Below are 26703 nucleotides of genomic sequence, written 5' to 3' on the forward strand. Positions count from 1 at the left end.
GGGGTATTATTATTGGTGAAGGAACTATAGAGGACATTATTAATACTGTGGGCACAATAAGACATCTTTATTATTGGTGTAGACATAATAGTGGGCATTATAATTACTGAGGCAATTATTACTAGGGCTCAATAAAGAGCATTGTTATTCTGCTGGGCATTATTGGAGTCTCAATAAGTGGCATTCATATTGCCGAAGACACTATAAGGGGCATTATTATTACTGGGGGCACAATAAGACAGCTTTATTATTGGTGGACACATAATAGTTGGCATTATTATTACTGGGGCAATTGTTACTGGGGCTCAATAGGGAGCATTATTATTCTGCTGGGGCAGTATTTTGTGCTGTGGTATTTGGTTATGCTGGGCAGTATTTTCTTTAGCATTGTGGTATTTGTTTCTTTTGGAACAGTTATTTGTGCCACACTGTGGTATTTGCTTTTACTAAGGCAGAAAATACTACACTATGGTTTTACTAGCCCTACCTTCTTGTATTGGACCTGCCTACAATATTTCAGTGCCATTTCAGGCTTCCATTCCGCCCACGATGCCAGTGTTTATGCATGATTACAGGTGTGCTAACATGTTGAAATAGTGTTTTCCATACATAAATAAATGCTAAGCAGCTATCTAAGAATGTATTGACTAAAACAAGGAAAGGATTAACCTAGAGGAAATTACTATAATTTGTCAGGGTGTGCGTCACAGTGCTTTTACTATAAAAGCTGGCTTCATCATTCATACCTTAGCTTGTGTCTGAGATAGTTATACATATTATTTGACAACTGCTGACCATTATTTAGAGTGTAATACACAGACCAAGAATCCAGTCAGGAATTATCTCATGTAAGTGCCTCTTTCCTTTCTTTTCTATTTGTGGTATATTTAACATACATAATATTAAATTTAATGTATTATTATAGAATGTAATGATTGTTTTCTATTTAATTTTAATTACTAATTAGATTTTTTCAATTTTAACAGTATATTTACTTATGTATTATGTTTTTATGAGACCAAATGACTTTGCCATTTTTTGTTGTTTTTGACTTCACTTCTCCAGTTTGTAGCAGTCTGTGGTCTGCTAATAGAATCCAGATACCAGACTAAAATAATATCAGATTCTTCCTATCAGGAACATCTTAAAAAATAAAACAGTTGCTACTTGAAAAGGTTGTCCTACCAGAACTACCACTTTTCATATGTCCCTTTATTAGTTAGAGAGAAGCATTAAATAATAATATTTTCCCTAGATATCAGTAATTAGTGTTGCTGTACTTGTAATGTGTTGGACTAATGTTGAATATAATGAAAAACTGAAAGAGTGACACATATTCAATTGTTCTGTATTAATCAATATTTGCTCAGTAGCGCATAATTGGTAGTTCAGTTTTCAATCATACCTAGTTCCTCAGGTGGCCCAGAGGCAAGAATACTATATAGGAGAACACATCATAATAAAGTGGCAAGGGCAGTTCTGTGATTCAAGGTAATTGTACAGTACTATGATACCTGTAAAGCTATTGAAAAGTGATTTACCATTAGGAGACAAGCTGACCTGAACTCCAGCTCTTTGGACATTTACCAGGACATATACCATTGACGGTGTAATCTAGTGGCAAGATCTGAGAGTGGCCTGGGTAGGTCATATTGCAGTTCGTACTCATTAGACTAAGTGATTTTTCATTAGGACATTGATATATAGGTGGTAGCGCTCGGACTTGAGCACTTTTGTGGTGACAGTCTTAGAAAGATCATTAGTGCGGATACTATAATTTAATTGCTATAGAACAGAGGCAGCAATGAATGCAACAGAATAGTTATCATTAATAAGTGGGTCTGCTTTGACATAATATTTATATTGTTAAGGTTGATATATACGTATGACTATATTGCATTTTCTTAAATTTTTTTTTTGCAGTTGACACTTGTGAGATGTTATTATTTTTTTGTTTAACGACCCACCAGTCTCTCTGACTCGATAGCCTTGTGTACAATATAACAAACAACTCAAGGCCCCTTTACATTGCTAAACACAAGCAGGCAATTGACGGAAAGTGAAGAAGACCACTACATTTATATGCAGTGATCTCCTCCACAGTTTGTAGAGTAGTGGTCACTAAAGGTCTCTTTAAATGGGGCGACAGAGCAGCAATCTCCTCTAAAGTAGAGGAAGGAGTGATCGCTAATGCCATCACTCTTCCCCATACTGACCGATTGTTTGCCAGCAGCAGATCGTGTTTACACAGCATGATCTGCTGCCAGCAAACAATAATTTTTGTGTGCAAATGATCGAATTACCTGTTGAATGAGTGTTTTTACTCATTCATTGGGTAATTGGCAGTACATTTAGACTGCCAGATATCGTTAACGAATATTATCTTTGAGATTCTCAGCCTGTGAAAAGGGCCCTTAATGCCATTTCTCTTCCCCATACAGAATCATTGTTTTTGGGCAGTAGAGTGCTGTTTAGATTGTATGGTCTGCTGCCAGCAAATGATTTAGGTGACCGCATGAGCATTTCATCAGGCAATTGGTGGCACCTTTACACAGGCAGATTATCAATAATGGGCTGAATGCTTGTTAGCGATAATTTGCCCGATGTTCAGGCAGTATAAAGGGGCCTTTCCTTTTTATTGACCCACTGCTTATCTTCTATTCATCTATTTACTAGACTGATCTGAAATCTGTAATAATAGGAACTGCATAACTTTTAGAAGGTGCCATTCAATAGGATTCTTCAATCCAATAAATAGTGCATACATTTTGATTACACTTCTTTTAATGTAAAAGAAGTTAAATTTTTATTGATCATATCATATCAAATGATATTTGTGCACATATTGTGTATATTCTTCTCAGCATTTATATATACTGTAGTTGCAGGCAAGTGTCCAAACAATATGAACACAACATTACAGTGTAATAAGACTGTTCTTGTCAGCTCATTTTGCAGAACTACAAAGCTTATGGATACTTAGCCCAGCTTACATGACAGTTTTAAAATGTTTAATGAACTGGTTAATGAGGCATGATGGTTGCTAAATTTGATTACTCATCAGATCCTCAGATAGCTTTTAAGTCTGTTATAAGTCTTCTGGTGATAATATTTACACCATTGTCAAGTGACTAATTTGTTCCTCTGAGAATATAGATGTTTACAATTCAGATGCTTCATCTCTCTTTCTAAGTGTCTTCAGAGAATTGAAGAATATCTTGAAATTCTTTTTGGGTCGTATTCTAACAGATCAGTTGGAATATTTGATTCTGGAGCATATAAATTCTAATTGAACTCGAAGTGCTCCAATTGGTCTGAAAATGTGTATGTAGGTCTTCCAGGACTCATATCGTTTCTCTTTTGTCTTTCATTCTTTTTAATTTTTCTAATACCTTTTTTCTCTTTCTAGGTCTTTAAAACATAATGAGCATTAGTATTTGAAATATACCGTATAGCTATGGGTAAATGCATCCAAACAATTTTAAAAACAAGTGCAATAGGCCAACCTGTAAGGCCAAAATATACCCTACTTTCAATATTTGAAAAGCTATTAACATGTTTTTAGCAACAAAAAAAAAATGCACAATTGCACGGTGTCTAGAGCAACTAGAATGCTCAATACATCATTAACTGTTAGATTTACACTTTAAATAATATTATTTGAGTTGCCAGCTGGCCCTTGCACATAAAAACAGAGTACTCCGGTGGTGACGTCTCGTGTACAGGCTTCTACCTGCCTTAGGGAGTGGCCCGTCTCTGTACACGAAAGGTCAGAGCCTTGTGTGCCTGCCCCCCCTTTCTCTCCTCTGGCTGCCGCGGTTCCTGTGAGGGATAGTGCAGGCGAGATCCTTACCAGTGCTGGCAGCCGTGCAGAAAAATTCAACAGTGTGCAGCTATATGACAGCTATATGCGTCTAAGCTATATGACAACTATATGTATCTTAGTTATATGACAGCTATATGTATCTAAGCTATATGACGGATATTTGTATCCTGATTTTATCCCCCATAACTCGGATAACCCCTTTAAACCTGTCTTTATCAGGCAATTCAATCTACCTAACTATATATATCTTCCTAATCCCTAATATTGTACCTGCAAGACCCTTAAAGGGGTTTTTTCACTTCAGCAAGTGACATTTATCATGTAGAGGAAGTTAATACAACGCACTTACTAATGAATTGTTATTGTTCATATTGCTTCCTTTGCTGGCTGGATTCATTTTTCCATTACATTATACAGTACTCGTTTCCATGGTTAGGAGTTGGACCACCCTTCAATCCATTAGTGGTGGTCATCCTTGCACACATGCTATCTCTGTGGTGAACAGGACCGTGGAAGCGTGCATAGGCTTGTGCTTTTTCCTATAGTGTGCAAGCACGGCCACTGCTGCGTGATTGCAGGGTGGTCGTAACCATGGAAACAAGCAGTGTATAATGTGATGGATCCAGCCAGCAAAGGAAGCAATATGGATGATAACAACACATTAGTAAGTGTTTGTTTTAACTTCTACATAATACTGTAAATGCTATTTGCTGAAATTACACAATGTTGATACTCCAAGAAGCAGTGGCGTACATAGAGAAGTAAGGGCGCCACAGCAAGGACCAATGACCCTTGGGCCACATTTCAACTGCCTTATTTGCTAAATGTTGTTCCTTTAGAGGGTAGAGTCCTGACCAAGTTTTCACCTGCAGTAGAAGAGGAGATAATCCCAACTAAGACTGGGCCCCCTCTTGCCTTGGCAAGCAGTTGCATGGTCTGCCGCTATGGTAATTATGCCCCTGCAAAGAAGGGTGAGAGCGGGCAATGATTGTTCCTGACTGCTGCCTGCTTGTTAGCTGCATTTGTATGCAGCCATATATGATGTGATTTATCACTAACAATTATTTTATGTGCCACATAAAAGATGCAAAACCTGCTGAACAACCAATCGGTGGCACATTTACAAGGAGCATTTATTAGAAACAAGCATTCATATAAATGCTTCTGCCCGATAATTGTGAAAAAGACCTTAACACCTAGGAATAATTTCTACAGAATATTGAAATGAGAAATGAACATCATTTTATTATATATGATCAAGGGAAAACTTTTGCAGATTTTTTTTTTATATCTGTACAGTCTTATGGGCACATGTCACTGAAATTCATAAAATGATCATATAATAGATGGTTGAATTTATATGCAAAATTTTATTAGGACTTCATTTTTCATTTCAGCACTTACAAGACTGACAATACATCATAACCTGAAAAAATAAAGGCTACAGAATGCAATGTTCAAACCTCAAAAACATTCTTGTTTTGTCATTTGGAATCCTGCTTCTATATACTGCTTATATGGGGCTTCAGACTCTGCAGGTACAGTAACAGCTTGTGTGAAAAATTATTAGAGTAAATATAGACAAGACAATTAGTGTTTATTGCGAATATTCGAATCGCAAATTTTAATTGTGAATATCGCCACTGAATTCGCGAATATTTAGAATATAGCTCTATATATTCATATTCACGAATATTTTAATCGCACTTAGCAACATCCCTAGCAACCAATAGGAAAGTCGCCTATAGGAGTAGTGTTGATCGCACATTTTCATATCGCAAATTTTATTGCGAATTTTCTGATTGCCGATTTTTGCAATCAAAAAAATTATTACTGGAAATGATGAATATTCGCCCAAATATTTGCGAAATATCACGAATTCGAATATTGCCCCTGCCGCTCATCACTGAAGACAATATAACATCAAAGTCTACCTTTTTAAAAAGTTGACAAAGATTGTTGTGTTAATCTTGTACTAATCATGTCCTCACTGACCATGCATCGCAGTTCCACTTAAAAACAGCAGGCATCAAAGAAAAAAATTGTCATGTATCGGTAGGATTTGCCATCACGTAGTCATCGATGGGGATATAACCGCTCTGACTCTGATCGCTAGAATGAAGGAGTCTTGGTTAGAGTTAAGCAAACTTCTGTTTTCAAGGGATATCTAGGAATTTTGTTATGGATTCCGCTACCACAGACCATAACTTATGGTCCTTAGTAGTGGAATCCATAACGGAGTTCTTAGGTAACCCGAATCTTGTACGCAGAACTTGAAAACAGAAGTACGCTCATCCTTAGTCCCAGTGCTAGTACAGCACACGTACATCTTCAGATTATTTTGTGCATATCCCTAACTGTACTGGTGGAACAGCATTTCCTCATCCACTTGAGTTGCAACCCCCCATCCCCACTGTACACTGAAATGTAGCACTGTACAAAGAAATAGGGAAATATTGGTGCTCCCAGTAGCCAGACTCTTTCTGATCAGTAAGTTGTTACATAGTGCCCTGCACTGCTGCAACTCAAGCAAATGAGAAGTAGGTTTAACAGGTGAACAGTGCAAAAACCCAGTCACCACTGCTCTGTTCCAGCACTGAGGCCCCTGTTCCCGCTCCTTCCGATCCTGAAGTGTGACATTCCATTTGCAATGACATCCACTTTCACTGGCCGCAGCAGTGATGTATCCTCAAGCTGTATGTGACCACTGATACACAGCAGCCATGTGTCACCTGGGGACATGCCCATACTGAGGCCAGTGAATGGCTACAATGGTGCTTGTGACCACCTACAGTGCAGGATTTCACACTGTAGTTCCTAGTTCTGAAAAGGAATAGGGGTGTATAGGCAAGTGCCTTCTTTTCTTTCATTAACAAACTTTCAAGCCACATCTAAAATTCCTTTAGTCAGACAACCCTTTTAATTTGACAGAAAACATAATTAAAGCTTGCTCTGACTTATATGTATATGGTGATAGGAAGCTTGCTCATGCTTTTACTATACAAATATTACCACATTACTAATTTCATTCATATAGGTGTGGAAGACATATGGTTACCAATCAGAAATAATTATTTCCTAATAATCTTCTTTTTGATACGAAATGATGCATGCAATCCTCAGCATTCATAACACCTATGCATCATTTATGACAATGGCTACATACCTACTATGAATCTTTATTTATATATGTAGCATCATCAATATAAATGGATCTTCATGACCTCATGTATGGGATGCAACAATCTGTGCATTTAAATGTAATATTTAGTCATTTAGAAATCATTACATGAAGGTAGAAATAATCTGTGTCACAGAGGTGTGTTTGGCTCTTCCCTTCTAATTCTCAACCATTTTCTTCCAAGCGAAATAATGGATGACAAACTATTGCACAAGCTATAATTATTATGTAGATTTACTGTAAAACAGTGAAACTATTTTACTAGCTAAATAACCGACCACATACCAGCAGTGAAATAGTGTTCCTATATCCATTACTAACCTTTGTGTTCTCATAGCATTTTAACTTAGTGAGCAATATTAATACATAAAGAACTATAACTCAAGTAACTCTCAACATATTTGAAAATGTATTGAAACATGACATTTTACTTAAAACAACTTGGGCTGTATTTAGAGTTTATGCTGCCCTAGGCACGTTTAGTGCTCACACTCGCTATGTTCAATTTGGCTAAATCTGCCTATTGACTTGAGGGTATACAGTAGATACATATGATTTTCACCATGCAGTAAAAAAATGCTGTTGAAAGCGCACCTGGTTTTACCATGATTGCTGTGGTTCTGTGATGTGGTTATTGGCCATGCAGTTTATTCAAGTGAAATACATTTATGTTGCATTTTTAACCTGGCAAAAATGCATGCCAATTAACCACCTCAAAAAACCATAGCAGAGCTGGTAAAACTGAATGTGGTTTAAAATGCTTTTTAATTTTTGTATTCAATTTTGACTGTGTGGTTAAAACCATCTCAAATTTTAAAACTAATTCACAATTCTGAAGGCATCTCCATCAACGGGTCTCCCTCAAGATTCATTTCCTAAAGTGAAAAACAGACAAGATGTGGACATCATATGTGAGGCTTTGTTCACACCTCAGTGTTTGGTCAGTGATTTGTGATTTTAAACCACAGAACAGGTGCAGATCTATCCTTTATACCTTATCTCTGTATAGGCCTCACTTGTGGTTTTGGCTCACAAATCACTGATGGAAATCACTGACCAAACACTGAACTGTGAACGGGGACTGATATTTGTATTAAAAATGTATGCTATATTTTAAAGTTGTAAAGCTGTTTAATGGCATTTGTTTAGCATTTTAGTGACTTTTTTTTTATATACAAGTACTTTTTTTTATACATGCATTTTTGTGTGTATGTTAAAGGGAGTCTGTCACCTGCATATGGCCATATACAGTGCTTACATGGCTCTGTAGCACACCTATACAGGATTCTAACGGTACCTTTGTTCTTTTCTTCAGACTTGCACCACCAGGAAAAACGAAGTTTAATTCATATGCAAATGAGCACTCGCAAGTGCCCAGGGAGGAGTTCAGTGTGTAAGTGCCCAGGCTGCTCTTTTCACTTTATTCCTCCCCAGCCTCTTCCTTTGTCCTCCCTCCAAGTCTCTTGCCTCATCGATAGGGCAAAGGCAGAGACTGGGGAGGAGTAAAATGAAAAGAAGGCAGAGCAGCCTGGGCACTTACACACAGATCTCCTCCCTGGGCACTTGCGAGTGCTCATTTGCATATGAATTAAACTTCATTTTTCCTGCTGGTGCAAGTCTAAAGACAAAGGTACTGTTACAATCCTGTAGAGGTGTGCTACAGAGCCATGTAAGCACTGTATATGGCCATATGGAGGTGACAGACTCCCTTTAAAGGCATAATAAAAAAAACTGTAGAAGTATATGGAACATGATGTTCCTACTCTAGAATGTGCACTGTATATCTAAACTCTCCTGAAAATGTATATACGGTAAATCTAGCTTATAAAAATCTAGAAAAAGAAATGACATAATAATGTGTATTTATTTTATATTTTATTACAGAGCAGTCTAAATAGGATAGAAGGACTTGGTGTTGCATCACTCAGTGTAATGTATGTGTCCCTCAGCCTCTCTTCACTACTGTTACCTCCCCTTTTGATAAAGAAAATTGGATGCAAATGGACAATTGTAGCATCAATGTTTTGCTTCATCTCCTACAGTCTTTGCAACTTCTACTCAAGCTGGTAAATAATCCTATACATTTATGTACAGCTTTTACCATATTATATTTTTTATGATAGAAAAAAAAACACAGTCTAATTTCGCTTTTGCTATTAGAACTTCATGTAGGAAAAGTTTTGAACTGGACAATAATAACTGTAATGACTGTATACACTTGATTTAAACACTCATATCTTCCTTTTTAGGCCTACACTTATAATTTCCTCTATACTGGTTGGACTAGGAGGTGGACCTCTGTGGGCTAGCAAGAGCACATATATAACAATAATTGGAACAAAATATGCAGAATCTTGTGGCAAATTGGCAAAAGATGTTGTGAACCAGTATTTTGGGATATTCTTTCTAATTTGCCAAACTTGCCGTGTATGGGGAAATCTTATTTCTTCTTTGATATTTCATCTAACACCAAATGCAGGTAAAATATAGATATTATCACAGTGTTAATATATTGTAGCAGGCAACTAACACAAAGGTGGGATCAACATATTTCTCTTTGTGAAATCATTGCTTTATACGTCTTGATATTTACATTACCTTGCTTTTGTATGTATTATTTTCTATGTAACTTACTAAATGTAAACTAAGATTTTTATATTTTAGGCACACAGGCACTTCATTGTGCATGCTTATTACATTCCATGCAATATGGATGTTGCTGAATTCATTATTGCATCAAAAATACATTCTTGCATGTTTGTATACATGTTGTATGCATCAATCAGTGACCACTTTATCAGGAAGACATTTCTAGTATTCGGTTGTACTGATCTCAGGGCAGCCTGATGTGGAATGGGTTCAAAGAAGGACTTGAAATGTTCCATTAGGGAAATGTGTCACCAAAAATGTTATTTGCCAGTTAAAACCAGAAAGTAACACATCTCCTTTTTTTTTTAAATCTGTTTATATTTTCTGATTGCAGATTTATTTCTTTTATTTCCTGAACATGATTATGGGGCCACCATCTTACCTGACTTGTTTTTAACAGTATTTAGAAGGCATTTAAAGAATAGCTTTACTGCAGCCACATGAGCCATAAACACAATGGTCAGGTGGGGACCTCATTGACTTCTATGGGAGGGTTTTCTAGGCTCTTTGACCTGTGCAGAGGTCATTGAACAAGGAAATAATAGATAAGTTTTGACAATCACCTATTATGGCTTATCTATATATATATAGGTGATATCATAACAATCAGGATTACATAGTAACATACAGTGTCATTTATCAAACTGGTTTAAAGCAGAACTGGCTTATTTGCCCATAGCAACCAATGAGATTCCTCCTTTCATTTTCCAAAGGAGCTGTTCAAAATTAAAGGTGGAATTTGATTCGTTGCTATGGGCAACTAAGACCGTTTAACTTTACACCAGTTTGATAAATGACCCCCATGGTTTGTAAGGCTGAAAAAATACATCTGTCCATCTAGTTCAGCCTCTGCAAGTTGATCCAGAGGAAGGCAAAAAAAAAAAAATATATCAACTTGTGATGTAGAAGCCAATTTTCCTCATTTTAGGGGAAAAAAATTCTTTCCAACTCCAATCAGGCAATCAGAATAAGTCCCTGGATCATCGACCTCTCCAGAAATCTAGTAACTATAGCCTGTAATATTATTACACTCCAGAAATACATCCAGGCCCCTCTTGTACTCTTTTAGTGAACTCACCATCACCACCTCCTCAGGCAGAGAGTTCCATAGTCTCACCGCTCTTACAGTAAAGAATCCTCTTCTATGTTTGTGTACAAACCTTCTTTCCTCCAGACACAGAGGATGTCCCCTCGTCACAGTCCTGGGCATAAATAGATGCTGGGAGAGATCTCTGTACTGACCCCTGATATATTTATACATAGTTATTAGATCTCCCCTCAGTCGTCTTTTTTCTAAACTAAATAACTCTAATGTTGATAATCTTTCGGGGTACTGTAGTCCAACCATTCCAGTCATTACTTTAGTTGTCCTCCTCTGAACCCTCTCCAGCTCTGCCTTGTTCACAGGAGCCCAGAACTGTACACAGTACTAAATGTGTGGTCTGACTAGTGATTTGTAAAATGGTAGGACTATGTTCTTATCACGGGCATCTATGCCCCTTTTAATGCAACCCAGTATCTTATTGGCCTTGGCAGCAGCTGTCTGACACTGGTTTCTACAGCTTAGTTTGCTGTTCAATAAAATTCCTAGGTCCTTTTTCATGTCAGTGTTACCCGAGTGTTTCACCATTAGTATGTACAGGTGGCTTTCATTATTCCTTCACATGTGCATAACCTTTATTCATACATTTGTCAGTGTTAAACTTCATCTGCCACTTATCTGCCCAAGCCTCCAGTCTATCCAGATCCCTCTGTAGTAGTATACTGTATTCTTCAGTGTTAATTACTTTACACAGTTTAGTGTCATCTGCGAAAATTGTTATTTTGTTGTGCAAGCCTTCTACAAGATCATTAATAAATATATTGAAGAGACTAGGGCCCAATACTGACTCCTGAGGTACTCCACTAGTGACAGTGACCCAATCTGAGTATTTACCATTAATAACCACCCTCTGTTTTCTATCATTGAGCCAGTTACTTACCCACATACAGAGATTTTCTCCCAGTCTGAGCATTCTCATTTTATATACTAACCTTTTATGTAGTACATTGTCAAATGCTTTGGAGAATTCCAGATATACTACATCCATTGATTCACCACGGTCAAGTCTAGAACTTACCTCCTCATAGAAACTGATTGAATTAGTTTGACATTACCAGTCCATCATGAAGCCATGCTGATATGGCATTATTTGCTTATTTTCATTGAGGTACTCCAAGAGAGCATCTCTTAGAAAACCTTCAAATGGTTTACCCATGACAAATGTTAAACTTACCGGCCTATAGTTTCCGGGCTCTGTTGTTGACCCTTTTGAATACTGGAACCACATTTGCTTTGGTCATGACTCCCTTGTATCGCGGGTGATGCTAGGGAGGCTCGTCACCGCTGCAACCTGCTATTGGCTGCTCCCCCCATTACCGGATGTTTTGATACACGTGACAGGGAGATGCAGTGGCGGCCGTGCATGGATCTGGAGCGAACTCGGTGGCAAGTAGCGGGGTAAGTATAATTTGGCTCTCAGACCATCACCTTTACATAGACAAACACATTTGAAGACAAACTTCAAATTGTCCCCTGTTGATAAATCATGATCTTGAATCTTGGACAGGGAGAGTGCAGGGACGATGCAGGCTGTGTAATCAGAAGCTTAATTTTAAAGGATCCATACAGACAGCTAATTTTTCATCAATCCCTGCACAGAGCTATCTAATTGAACAGTGTCCACCCTTGTTTATCAGAAATGCAATTCTATTACGCCTTGATTCTCAAATTGGAGTGAATAAGTAGTGTTTTACGGTTATTGGGAAGTCCACCTTGTTTAATAGATATGCAATTCTATTACGCCTTGATTCTCAAATTGGAGTGAGACAGCGGCAGGGTGGCAGTGTGCAGCTCAGCCAGAAAGGTGCAAGTGTGGCTGTGAGTCAGCAGAATGGCAGCAGTGTGAGATCTGGAGCCAAACGTGTCCTGGATAGACCGTCTGCTACTCAGGAGGTAACTAACGGTGCAGGGGTTCATAGAGGCAGAAGCAGGCAGTCAGCATGCAGTGGTGGGGGTAAAATGCCATCCTGACTAGTGTTGGGCGCGAATATTTGAATCACAAATTTTAATCGCGAATATCGCCACTTCCAGAATTCACAAAGATTTAGAATATAGTGCTATATATTCGTATTCACGAATATTCTAGATTTTTTTTTCATTAGTAACCTCCCTTCTTGCTTGTGGGCCAATGAGAAGGTTTCAATGTCTTTGTCTGAGCCTAGCAACATCCCCAGCAACCAATAGGAAAGTTGCCTACCCCTTTACTATATAAGAACCTCCCCAGCAGCCATTTTGTGTAGTTTTATGGAGTTTGCTAATTGCTAATTATTATTATTATTAATTGCTAATTTGCGCAATAGCGAATATATTGGAGCACTCTTATCTGCATATAAAGCTATTGTAATGTTCTGCCGTGCCAACCATTTTCTCCAGTCTCAAGAAACTTCTAGAAGCTTGAAAAATGTAGCAACAGTGACTCACGTCTGTATTGCGTGCGCAATATGTACATATTACATTGCCGATTTTTGCAATCAAGAAAATAATCGCGAATTCTCGAATTTGCTAATATATCACGAATATTCTGCCAAATATTTGCGAAATATCGCAAATTTGAATATTGCCTCTACTGCTCATCACTAATCCTTAACTGTGTGGGAATTTTTGATCAAGTCGCCAGAGGCCGTCAAAGTGGCCATATGTAGGATCTGTGGGCAGAAGGTGAAGTGTGGCCAGGGAGCCAATGTTGGCACCATGGCCCTGAGTCAACAAATAGAGCGTCACCATAAAATGACCTGGAAAAACCATGGCGCTGATGTAGTGGTACAGCCTGATTAAGCAACCACTGCATCTCACAGTGGCCTGCACCCCTTCTCCAGCGTTCAAGGTTCAACCACCTCAGCAGAAGGGAGCTGTGTTTCCTTCCCATTGTCTACTGGTCCTGATGCTCCTCCTCCTCCTTACGCATTTTGCCAGCAATCAATCACCAAGGCAAATGTGAAAAGTCAACAGTAGATGTGCACTCATTCAACGGCGCAGAAGCTGAATGTGCTCCTGACCAAGTTGCTATATTACAGTCCTTGCCTTTCCATGTGGTTGACACTGCCCATTACAAAGAACTGATGGCTTGTGCCTAGCCAAAGTGGAGAGTCTGAAGTTTTCATTACTTCTCTAAGAAAAGTGTACCAGCCCTGCACAAATATGTTGAGTAGAAGGTGGGCCAGTCCTTGAGCCTGTCAGTGTCTGGTATAGTTCATGGCATCACTGACGTGTGGAGCTGTAACTATTATCAAGGACAATATATGTCCCATATGGCAAACAAGGTAAATGTGGTTCCTGCCCAGGCACACCAGCGATTTGGCCAGGTGGTGGCAATGCTTACTCTTTGTTTTCATGCTGTAATTGCGGTGTCAATGTCCTCCTCTGCCTCCTCACCCTCCACCTAGTCCACAGACTCCACTGCACACCCTAATCATCACCTCTGTGCTGCATTGCCATCTCCCAACTCCTGATTCGATCCTTCACATAGGCTTCAGGCTACTGGTCTGAAGCCTATGAGACAGTAGAGCGCTAGAATGGAGATGCTCCAGGGAGGTATGATGTCGGAAAAGAGGCAGAGTCTCGTCATACAGGGGGCGGGGCATCAAGATGTGCAGGAGATTCAACAGAGCACTTTGTTGGAGAGAGGAGCAGAAGCTACAGGTCAGTATGTGGAGGAGAAGATTGACTGCGAAGAGAGGAAGGGTGATATTTACATGGGACTGTATGCTGGAGGGGCTGAAGGCAGGGGGAGTTTTGTATTTTACATGGGACTGTATGTTGGAGGGGCTGAAGGCAGAGAGTGATGTATTTTACATGGGACTGTATGCTGGAGGGGCTGAAGGGTCCATTCACACGTCCATAGTGTTTTGCGGATCTGCAATAAACCCGGCTGGCACCCCCATAGAACAGCCTATTCTTGTCCGCAGCTGTGGACAAGAATAAAACATGTTCTATTTTTTTTTAAGAGCGGCGGACCGGAAGTTTGGCAGGCTGCTCCGGAAATGCAGATGCGAAGAGCACACTGTATGCTTTCCGCATCCATTCCGTCCCCATAGAGAATGCATGAGTCTGCACGCGTTCCACAGAATTGACGAATGGATGTGTGAATGGAGCCTAATACAGAGGGGGCCATTATAATATTAAGAATAATAATAACACAGAGAGGCCAGTATACAGTTGCAAGAAAAAGTATGTGAACCCTTTGAAATTATATGGATTTCTGCACAAATTGGTCATAAAATGTGATCTGATCTTCATCTAAGTCATAACAATAGACAATCACAGTCTGCTTAAACTAATAACATACAAATAATTAAATGTTACCATGTTTTTATTGAACACACCATGTAAACATTCACAGTGCAGGTGGAAAAAGTATGTGAACCCCTAGACTAATTACATCTCCAAGAGCAAATTAGAGTGAGGTGTCAGCCAACTGGAGTCCAATCAATGAGATGAGATTGGAGGTGTTGGTTACAGCTGCCCTGCCCTATAAAAATACACACACCAGTTCTGGGTTTGCTTTTCACAAGAAGCATTGGCTGATGTGAATGATGCCTCGCACAAAAGAGCCCTCAGAAGACCTACAATTAAGAATTGCTGAGTTGCATAAAGCTGGAAAGGGTTATAAAAGTACCTCCAAAAGCCTTGCTGTTCATCAGTCCACGGTAAGACAAACTGTTTATAAATGGAGAAAGTTCAGCACTGCTGCTACTCTCCCTAGGATTGGCTGTCCTGTAAAGATAACTGCAAGAGCACAGCGCACACTGCTAAATGAGGTGAAGAAGAATCCTAGAGTGTCAGCTAAAGACTTTCAAATGTCTCTGGCATATGCTAACATCCCTGTTAGCGAATCTACGATATGTAAAACACTAAACAAGAATTTCATGGGAGGATACCACAGAGGAAGCCACTGCTGTCCAAAAAAAAACATTGCTGCACGTTTACAGTTTGCACAAGAGCAACTGGATGTTCCACAGCAGTATTGGCAAAATATTCTGTGAACAGATGAAACCAAAGTTGAGTTGTTTGGAAGAAACACACAACACTGTGTGGAGAAAAAGAGGCACAGCACACCAACATCAAAACCTCATCCCAACTGTGAAGTATCGTGGTGGGGGCATCATGGTTTGGGGCTGCTTTTCTGCATCAGGGCCTGGACGGATTGCTATTATTGAAGGAAAAATGAATTCCCAAGTTTATCAAGACTTTTTGCAGGAGAACTTAAGGCCATCTGTCCACCAGCTGAACCTCAACAGAAGATGGGTGTTGCAACAGGACAATGTAAATTACACACACAGCAGAGAGAGCGGGCTGCGGGCAGATAGGTATGTACAGTACGACACGAGAAGAAACAGTGACCTCTACTGGACAAAGTCCATACTGCGCCTAGGAGACAACTTCCCTGTCTCCTAGGCGCAGTATGGGCTTTGTCCATTAGAGGTCACTGTTTCTTCTCATGTTGCACTATACATGCCTATCTGCCCGCAGCCCGCTCTCTCTACTGTGTGTGAGGAGTCGGAGATACTTCCACAGCGCAGCCAGCAGTCCGTACCCCATAGAGACAGGGATGCCACAGGTTGAAGGGGGTGAGCGGTGGGCAGGGTCGGCGCCACCCATAAATAAAGTAGGCCACCGTGGGCGCCCCCAGCAAGAGTGTGCTCTACGCGGTGGCCTACTTTGCTTTTGGGTGGCACTGGCCCTGCTGATACCCCTCAGTTATATGATATCGTATAACTGAGGGGTATCAAGGTAAATAGCAGGGTGTGATATAACTGAGGAGGGCTATCGGGGACATTATACAGGGGGTAATATAACTGAGGGATCAGGGTAAATTACACAGGGGGTAAAACTAAGGGTTATCAGGGTACATTATTATACAGTGGTAATATAACTGAGGAGGGATCTCTCAGGGGACATGATAAAGGGGTAATATAACTTATATATTATAAGTTATATTACCTCTGTATAATGTCCCTGATAGCTCTCCTCAGTTATATTACTTTTGTATAATTTACACTGATACCCCTTAGTTATATTGCCCCTGTATAATAATGTACCCTGATACTCCTTAGTGTATTTGTGTATATATACAGTAGTAACGTGCGTGGCGTTTGTTTGTGCTTTAGGGTGCATACCCTAATGCAGAAGGCTGCGCACGCCTATGGGCTGTGTCACATTGTTCTGCACCTGACCAGCCTGGGCGAAAGGAGTCACACTGGGGAGGAATTGCTTTGCGCCATCAACCAAGAAATCAAATACTGGCTTTCTCCTCACCAACTGAAGATCGGATAGTAGGAAAAACATTCTATTGGTGCTGCGTCAAGAAGGGATGACCCATGCGTTCTGCATGGCACACGTCTTTAGTCTGCTTGTAACCCAGTTCCTGAAGTCTTCTGCCCAACTGCAAGACATCTTGAAAATTACCAGGAAGCTGTGCAGGCACTTCAGTCACTCTTACCGTGCAAAACACATCCTCCTTGAGCTGCAAAGGCAGAATAGTGTTCCCCAACATGGCCTCATATGCGATGTTTCCACATGTTGGAATTCCACCCGCCACATGTTGGACTGACTATATGAGCAGAGGAAGGCTGTGAATGATTTCTAGATCATAGTCAGTGGCAGCTCATGCGTGACACCCGCCGTTTGCTCAGGCCCTTTGTGGAGGCCACTTTATCAGTCGCCAGGTCTACAGGATGAATGATGTCATTCCACTTCACATCCTGGAGCAGGTGCTGACAAATCTAGGTGTCCAGGGGACAGGAGACATGGCACCTACATTTCATGGCCACCTTTACTGTGGGGACTGAACTGGTGGAGGAGGAGGAGGATATTAAATGTATACAAAAATAGGTGGTTTACCTGCACAAGCGAAAGGAGAGGAGCAGCAGGAGCTGGAGGGCAATAAGGAACACCAGGCAGATGACCCTGACAGACAGTAGCAGTGGAGATACAGCCATTCCAATCCCTATTATTCCCTTGCACAAATAGAGGGATGCAATCTGAGTTGCTTGCATAGTGACAGCCACATGGGATGACTACTAGCTCTCCACAATGTTAGACCCTCATTACTGGGCCCAAATGGGGGCCTTTTTTTTACACCTGCTTTGAGGGATGATAAACTCAACTACTATAGAAACATCCTATGAAGTCAGTTGGTTGCTGCCTACATGTGCCATCGCCCATCCTCACAAAGGTCTGACTGGGGGGACCTTCTGTTCTCACGCTTACATTCCATGGCTACTGGAGGGGGTTAGGGGGCAGGAGCAGCACCAGCTCTATCAGCAGTAACTTTAGTCTCCAGTCTCTGATGAGCACGTTTCTTCAGCCCCTACTGAAGAAACCACCCAGCAGCAGGACATGACGCAGAACCTCAACCAGCAGGTGGTGGAATACTTGGACTACACCCCAGATACAAGATCCCCTGGACTACTGGGCATCCAAACTTGAATTGTGGCCGCAACTGGCCGAGTTTTCCCTGGACAAGCTTTTTCTGTCCGGCCAGTAGTGTGTCATCAGAGAGGGTGTTTAGTGAGGCGGGGGCATAGTTGTGTCTTTCAGCACATAAAATGGTGAGAGATTAACCTTTAGAAAGATGAATCAGATGGGATCAGCCAGGATTTCCACACACGGTACCTGATGCATCAGATTAGATCATTCAAACTGTAATGTTCTTACTGCAGTGTGCTGCCACAACAGAACATTGAAAAAATGTCCCATTATTTCTGGCCACGTGATTCAGCCACTTTTCTGATGCTGCCACCTGCCTGATGCGACTCACCTTCTGCCTCTGCTGCCATCTTCTCCTACTGCCATCACCTTGTGCAGTTACTGTACCACCAGTGTTGTTGCCCCCCATCTCCCTACTCTGTGACTGGGCCACTATGTTGGCTCTTCATGCTGTTGCCACCCTCACCACCCTTTCATTGTGCCACTGTGTTGACTCCTCATGCTGTTGCCACCCTCCCCACTATGTGAATGGGCTACTGTGTTGACTCCTCATGCTGTTGCCACACTCACCACTCTGTGACTGGGCCACTGTGTTGACTCTTCATGCTGTTGCCACCCTCCTCACTATGTGAATGGGCTACTGTGTTGACTGCTCATGCTGTTGCCACATTCACTACTCTCTGACTGGGCCACTATGTTGACTCCTCATGCTGTTGCCACCATCATCAGTCCGCCCTGGGGATACTGATTTGCCTTGTTGTCATCAAAGTTTATTTTATTATTATTTATTTTGCCATTCTCCTGATCCATCAGAAGAACTGAAAAAGGAAAAACACAATAGATCCTGTCCAAAAAACAGACCAAATACTGGCCATGTGATAGAGGCCATTAACGCCCTGCATGCAGGAATTATTTTCCATCTGAGTAAAACCAATGTCAGACGCAAATGGACAAAACTCATGTAAATTGAGCATTAGGCCTCACACAGTCAATATTTTGCATCAGGATTTGATCATGATTTGGTAACCAAAAGCAGAAGTTCATCCAAAACACAGAAGACATGCAAATATTTCCTTCTTGTGTCATTTCAGTTTTTTCCCACTCCTGTTTTTGCCTTACCAATACTAATCAATTACTGACCAAATACTGACCATGTGAAGGCGGATACTCAAAAGACAGGATCCTTTTTCTTTTTGGGTTGTTCTTCTGGCAGATCAGAAGAAGGGAAAACACAACACAAACTTACTGCTTACACCCTTCCCACTCTGTCATGGCACCACTATTTGTGTCAGTAGGTAACAGAACAGGTTACTAGCAATTTATGTACAAACAGCAGACAGCAGTGTAAAATGAGACCACTCTTTCACACTATAGTAGAATATTGGGCCACTGCACAGTTAAGTACATTATATCTGACACTAACATTTATCTGTAACGCTTATTCACACTTCAGTTATTTGGCCAGTTAATTCCAGCAGTTACTGTATAGTGTTGTGGCAGACCTAGGGTCAGTCACGTGAGGAGCGAGCCACGTGTTCAAGGTAAATGACATTGACGGAAGAAAATGACAGAAGTCAGCACACGGTTAAAACTCTGCCAGGATCCCAAATTCAGAGTGTCCTGGGCCCTTTATTTATACCCATTTGGAGGGTGTAACCTCATAAAGTATTGACATGATTGGTTTGCAAATATTCCAATAATAACTTCTAATTGGTCAGAATTGAATCCATCTATTGATTGGTTAGTATTCTTTGAGCTTTCTATTTTCTACTAATGGGTTAATCGCTGCAACAGCTTTTTTTTATTTTAGCAAAAATGCATACTGGCTACTTCGCACGTATTCAGCTTAACTTATCTGAACACACCCTTGCTAACTCATCTTCATCTTCTTATGGCGCACACAGAAATTTAAACACAAAAGTCTCTCTGTAAAATTGAAAGCCAATCCTACTCACAGATATCGTATCATGAAAAGATCTGTACCTGTTCTTTGCTTTGGACCCTTAACTGACCAAGTGAAGTGTGAACTGAGCCTAATGGTGATGCACTCTGATGCATTGATGCATATACAATACTGTATGTGACCAGCCTGTCAAACACAAAATAAATGTGTAATTAGAAAAAATAAAAATTATTATATATATTTTTTTCTCTAGTAATTACACATTTATTTTGTGCCATACACTTTTTACAATTACAAAAAAATATATAAAATATATAAATCTAATTTAACCTCTATTTCTGAAAAAGTTTGTGATGGGATTTGAACTCAGCTTCTGCATCAGAGCCTAAACTTTAACCACTACACTATATAGCTGCATAGCCAGTCACTAAAAAAAAAATAATATAAAATTAGACTTCTACTGTAATGGACATAGCTATATATGGAGTCAGAGCAGGGACTCCTAAGCTGCGGACTCACACTGAGGGATTACCTCCTGATATTGAGGGTTTATTCTCAGGATTGGTGTTGAAGGTCTGAAACACCGCACCCCCAATGATTAGCTGTCTGCTAGAACTAGCTCTTGAATATAGCAGGAAGCAGACAGCTCTGTTATAAGTGTACTGGACATGGTGGGTTACTGCAGCTCAGCTGCCATTAAAGTGAATGGGTAATAAATTGCAGTAATTTGGCATGGCCTTTACACTTTGAATGTGAAGTGGAGAGAGAGCAGCGGGAGTGTAGGATGGGAGTGGTAGTGGCTAAGGCTATTACAGTCAATCACAGTGGCTTTCCTCACACCTTCTCTCCCTAGGGCCATACAGTAAAAGGAGGGCATACTTTTTGTTCCCTTAAGGCACACCCTGGTGTTGGGGCTCCTGCTTGATGGTAGTCGGGGTGTCCACGATGCTCAGTGCTTGTATAGGTGCAAGTCAGCGTGTGTAGAGTGCAATTGATGGCATATGGTGCAGGAGTCAGTAACCAGGTCATATGTAACAGATTAAATGTCTCTACTGAAGTGTAAAATTGGAGTTGCAGTACATCTAATGATAGCAATACGCAGTTCCAAATGTACACACTACAATTCTTCTCATTAACAATGTATGGATTTAGGCAAGGATGGGAGTTTTGTTTCTCTTCCCTCTCTATCTGCAATGGTGGCTGCAATGTCCACTGAGGTTTTTAGAGATACAACTGGCCATGTCATGTCCAAGTGTGAAGGGCGATTTAACTGTAGTAAATTCTTAACAGATTTTGGTAGCAGGTTATCTTACTGACTCCAGTCCTCAGCCACGCAGACTCTAAGTTCTCTAGTTCTCTCCTTTGTCTTACTCCTTCTTTAGATCATGCAGGGATTGGTGAGTCTCTGTAGCTTTTTGGACCTAAGAAGAGGAAGCACAAGTCGCAGCCTCCTCCTTTCCAAACTCTCCCTATCACAGACTAGAGGAGGAGACAATCTGCACTTAACCTCCTACAAGGGTTAAGCGTGGGTTATTAACCATGGCTGTGCCGTCCATACATGGTTACACTGACTTAGCATGACATAACACTACATTACATAGCATAAAGAAATTAACAATTTGCAGATACCTCCTTGCTCTGGGGTACTGAAAATGGAGCTGTGCTTTCTGTTCCATTCAAAGTGCTAGTTCCAGTGCCAGAGGCTGCAGGGAACAACTGATCAATGGGGATCTGAGATGTCAGACCACCCCTGATTGATGGATATTGATGACCAATCCTGAGAATAGGTCATCAATATCGGGAGCCTGGAAAACCCCTTTAACTATTTTGTGAGGTATGACTTACTTAAAAAGCAGAGAAATCCAAATTTAGAAAATTAAAAATTCTAAAATAGTTTTGATAAATATAGTTTTTTTCATTATACATAATTAGTTGTTCAAAAGATGCCTCTAACATAAAGTACAATATGTCATGAGAACATATCAGAATCACTTGAATAAATAAAAACCTGGCTTCTCTAACCATCAACTGTTATTGCTGGAGATGCTGTATCAAGGCATGTAGATGTAGTTTAATGTAATGCATGGATACATGGGTTCTAGTAGACAGTTCTGGCACAAAGAAGTGGGGAACCCTTCAATAATGTTAATATACCCTAACTTGACATATTCACTAAGGTTGCTACCATTAAACAAGCCCTCTGGATGTTATTTGACGTTATTTTATTTTTAGGTCTGTATGCACCAAATCAAACTATATGTGGAGCAGGGGACTGTCCAGTTGAGTTGACTCAAAGTGGAAATAGTACATCTGGTCGGCCATCAAACACAGTGATATATATTCTTCTTGGATCTTATACTGGTATGTAGGTATATGTAGCTCTGATGAAATGTTTTAATTTCTCCAAACAAGGACTCAATCTTACACCTGGATGTATGATCCATTACTAGGACACTCTTACCATTCCCATCAAACTAACCCTAGGTCTCTAAACTCTTAAGTCATAACCTCTGTTGCCCTTCCATTTATTACAAAAGCATCAGTTTTATTAGTCTGCCTTATCTTAATGATGTGTCATATCATGTAAAATTTCTTGCTCTAACATCTTTTACTATACTATCAGTCATTCATTTGTAAACTTGCTGATGAAGTGGCTTTTGTGCTCCAAAATCTTCCAAATATTGAGGCAGATTTATTAATGCGTCACACTTTTCACTGTCTAAGAATACGAATCATAGTCTTAAAGGGGTTGTCTGGGTTCAGAGCTGAAACTGGAAACATCCTCATTTATACCCAGACAGCCCCCTTGATATGAGCATAGGAGCATTTCATGCTGCGATGCTCTCCTTTGCCCTACGCTAAATCATGCAGGGTAAAGGCTTTTTTTTGGAGATCTGTTGATGTACATACCGGGCTCCCCATGGTAAAATCTAGGTGAAGGGTTCCACCTAGCAGTGAGCCTGGTGATGTCAGTGGCACTTATGGGTGGCTATGGCAGAGCTAAAGTCCGCCCATCAGTCCCAGTGATGTCACCGGCAACACTGCTAGGTGGAAGCCTCCGACTAGCAGTGTAAAAATCTAAGCAAAAAAGTCATGAAATGTCCGATGCTCATGTCAGAGGGGTCAGAGGGGAGAAAATGGGGATATGTAGGGGTTCAGAGGTCAAAGGAGTTGTCTCATCATAGACAATGGGGAGCATATCGCTAGGATATGGCCCCATTGTCTTTATAGGTGCAGGTCCCACCTCTGGGACCCACACCTATATCGAGAACAGAGCCCCGCAAGGTGGCTCCCCATAGCAGTGAATGGGAGCGTACCACTCATGCCTGGCCCTTCTTCCATTCATTTCTATGGGGCCAACGGAAATAGCCAAGCCAGTGTTCAGCTATTTTCACCGGCCCCATAGAAAATTTATGGAGGGTGGCTGCACCCAGCGGTGGGACCTGCACCTATAAGACAATGGGGGCATATCCTAGCGATATGCCCCCATTGTCCATGACGAGACAACTCCTTTAACCCCTTTAATATTGGACAAATGTACTGTTCTGGTTCATGGATTTTTGTAAATTTTAAGGGGGTTGTCTCATCATGGACAATGGGGGCATATCGCTAGGATATGCCCCTATTGTCTTATAGGTGCGGGTCCCACCTCTGTGACCCACACCTATATCGAGAACAGAGCCCCGCAAGGTGGTGGCTAGAGGAATCCGGTCCAGCCACAACCAAGACGGCTCCCCATAGCAGTGAATGGGAGCGTACCACGCATGCCTGGCCCCTGCTTCCATTCATTTCTATGGGGCCAACGGAAATAGCTGAGCCAGCGCTTAGAATTACACTAGAATTCAGTTCCTGCTCCAAATATTTGTCCATGAGCCACTAAGCCATGCCCTTTTATCATTAACCCACAATCCCTTTTTGAACAAGGCATAAGATGCATAAAAAAAAGAGTGTAAAACTGTTTGTAAATTGGACGCAAAGTGTGCACGCACGTTTTTGTGTGCAAAGTGCACCAAAAAGTGGCACATTTTCCATAGTACATTTGCCCCATTATTTTTATGGTTAGCCAATAAAGGTATCCCTCCTTTAATATTTCTATCCTTTTAACACAAAACTATTTAACATTAGAGTGATTTGACATAAAAGTTAAAGATTGTATGAGCACAATGTTCAAGGCATTGTTTATGTGAGGCTGCTTAGTGAGAAATGATAGCAGTTTAACCAGACAGAGTTTCTAGTTAGTGTCAGCCTATATGATTATGCAATGTATATGAAATCTGACTCGTGTTCATTAAATGTCTGTTTGTTCCACTTTAAGGGTGTGGAGTGTTAGCTGTGTTAATAATAATCATATTTTTGGATCAAATACAAGAAGACAGAGTTGCAAAAGAAGTAAACTGTTGTTCCACGCTGCTTTCAGCATTTAAACATCTCCGTGATAAACGTCAGTGTTTTCTTATCCCACTCACTATGTTTAGTGGTTTTGAACAAGGTTTTATTGCCAGCGACTTCACTAAGGTATATATTTAATATATGTTTTCAAATGTGTCTACAATTTTACTTAAAGGGGTTATCCCCTGGATAGGTCATCAATATCAGATTGTGGGGGTTCGACGTCTGGGGCCCCGGGGATTAGCTGTTAGAAAAGGCTGGGCACTCTTCCTTGGCTATGTGACGTCACCATTCATCAGTTACATATGCTAGTTACAGCTCAGCCCCATTGGATAGGTCACTATTATAATTTCCTGGATAACCCCTTTTAGTCAAATATGTCAGATTAATTGCATGGTATGATCTTGTCATATAGTACTTTTTACATGCAAATGTTTCTGTTTTAATTTTGAATGCTGTTCATACCACAGGATTAAAGCTCTTGCTCCTGAAATCTAACATGACCAGGTTTGATCCAGTCAGTAACAGCCAGGTACACTGAGGAGAAGGCTTCGTTCGCAATCACCGTTCAGCCTTTTACGTAAAGGACAGATTCGGCACATAACTGAGCAGAACGGAACCCAAGGACCCCATAGACTATAATGAGGTCTGTTAGGTTTCCACTCCGAGGAAGATTTTGGAGCAGAGACAAAAGTCGTGCATGCAGGACTTTTGTCTCCACTTCAAAAATCTTCATCTGAAACTAAACCTAACGGACCCCACTGTTACAAAGGAAAACAGTCCCCTTGCATACATGTAAAAGTGATTAGAGTCTGTTAAGACCAAGCAGTTCTACTCTACCTGATACACCGGGAGATCATTTGATCACTGGGTACAATAAAGGAGGCTACAATAAAGGAATTGAGCAAAGAAATGTTGCTTGACTGCCTGAGAGGCCTTGGACGGGTACTGTTTCTACATATGGAAGGCGTTAAGTAGGCATGAGTTGTATCGCAAGCAAGTCAATGTTCTTCTGGGTTTCTGGGAATCTTTCCCAGAAACCCAGAGGGATGCACACATACTATACTAAGTAGGCGCTCTCCATAATGAGAAAGAGTAATCCCCTTCCCCCCCAAAAAAAGAATATCCATATATATTGACGAGAAACTCAGAGTAGAAAACTAGGCCCCCCCCCCTTCGGGTTTAGAATCGATAAAAAATTTGGTGACCTTGAAATGAACCATATTTTACATCTCTACATACATAGGTTTGAGAATATTTTAGAATTGCACAATAGTGTTGATCGCAAATATTGCAATCGCAAATTTTTATCGTGAATATTGACACTTCAAAAATTTGTGAAAATGTAGAATATAGTGCTATATGTTCGTAATCGCGAATATTCTCGATTTCTTTTCATCAGCAATCTCCATTCTTGCTTGTGGACCAATGAGAAGGCTGCATTATCTTTGTCAGAGCATAGCAACATCCCTAGCAACCAATAGGAAAGTTACCTACTATATAAGAAACTCCCCAGCAGCCATTTTCTGCTATTTTGTTTGCAGTTTTGAGAGAGAGAGAGCAGTGAGATTGCTGTGCTCTGTACTGTCATCTGGATCCTATTCCTTATCCAATTACATTAGATAGTTAGTTAGCTCATATATATATATATATATATATATATATATATATATATATGTATATATAATATAGATAGTTATTTGGAGATAGTCAGTGTAGGTTAGATATTGATATAGTGTAGCTGATAGGTTCCAGTGCAGGGTGTTAGGTATGATAGGAATTACTTTTTCTCTGCTGTTCATAGATACATGCTACTGACATAGTGCTCTGATGTCATGACAATGCTTAGTGCACCAATCATTAATACAGTGCCTTGCTAAATTATTCACCCCCCTTGACTTTTTTTGTGTTTTGTTACATTGCAGCCTTAAGTTCAATGTTTTGTTAATCTGAATTTCATGTGATGGATCAGAACAATAGTCTAAGTTGGTGAAGTGAAATGAGAAAACTATATAAATAAAACTATTGTTTAGAAATAGAAAACAGAAAATTGGCATGTGCGTAGGCATGTGTTAGGAAGCCCATAAAAAGCTCTGGTGCAACCAATTACCTTCAGAAGTTACGTAATTAGTGAAATGATGTCCACCTGTGTGCAATCTAAGTGTCACATGATCTGTTATTACATATACACACCTATTTTAAATGGCCCCAGAGGCTTCAACACC

At 40.4% G+C, this 26703-nt stretch overlaps 1 protein-coding gene across 1 annotated transcript in view; it reads left to right on the forward strand.

Moving 5' to 3' along the window:
• Positions 1–758: 758 nt before the first annotated feature.
• Positions 759–26703, forward strand: part of UNC93A (unc-93 homolog A) — a 41238-nt gene continuing 15293 nt past the window's right edge. Inside the window, exons 1-6 of the mRNA XM_044292283.1 lie at positions 759–848; positions 5224–5364; positions 8892–9073; positions 9257–9486; positions 22322–22450; positions 24405–24604. Of these exons, the coding sequence (XP_044148218.1) occupies positions 5275–5364; positions 8892–9073; positions 9257–9486; positions 22322–22450; positions 24405–24604 (831 nt within the window). The 5' untranslated portion in view covers positions 759–848; positions 5224–5274. The remainder of the gene's footprint in view (positions 849–5223; positions 5365–8891; positions 9074–9256; positions 9487–22321; positions 22451–24404; positions 24605–26703) is intronic.

Source organism: Bufo gargarizans, chromosome 4 (genome assembly GCF_014858855.1).
Source record: "Bufo gargarizans isolate SCDJY-AF-19 chromosome 4, ASM1485885v1, whole genome shotgun sequence".
NCBI classification, from domain to species: Eukaryota; Metazoa; Chordata; class Amphibia; order Anura; family Bufonidae; genus Bufo; species Bufo gargarizans.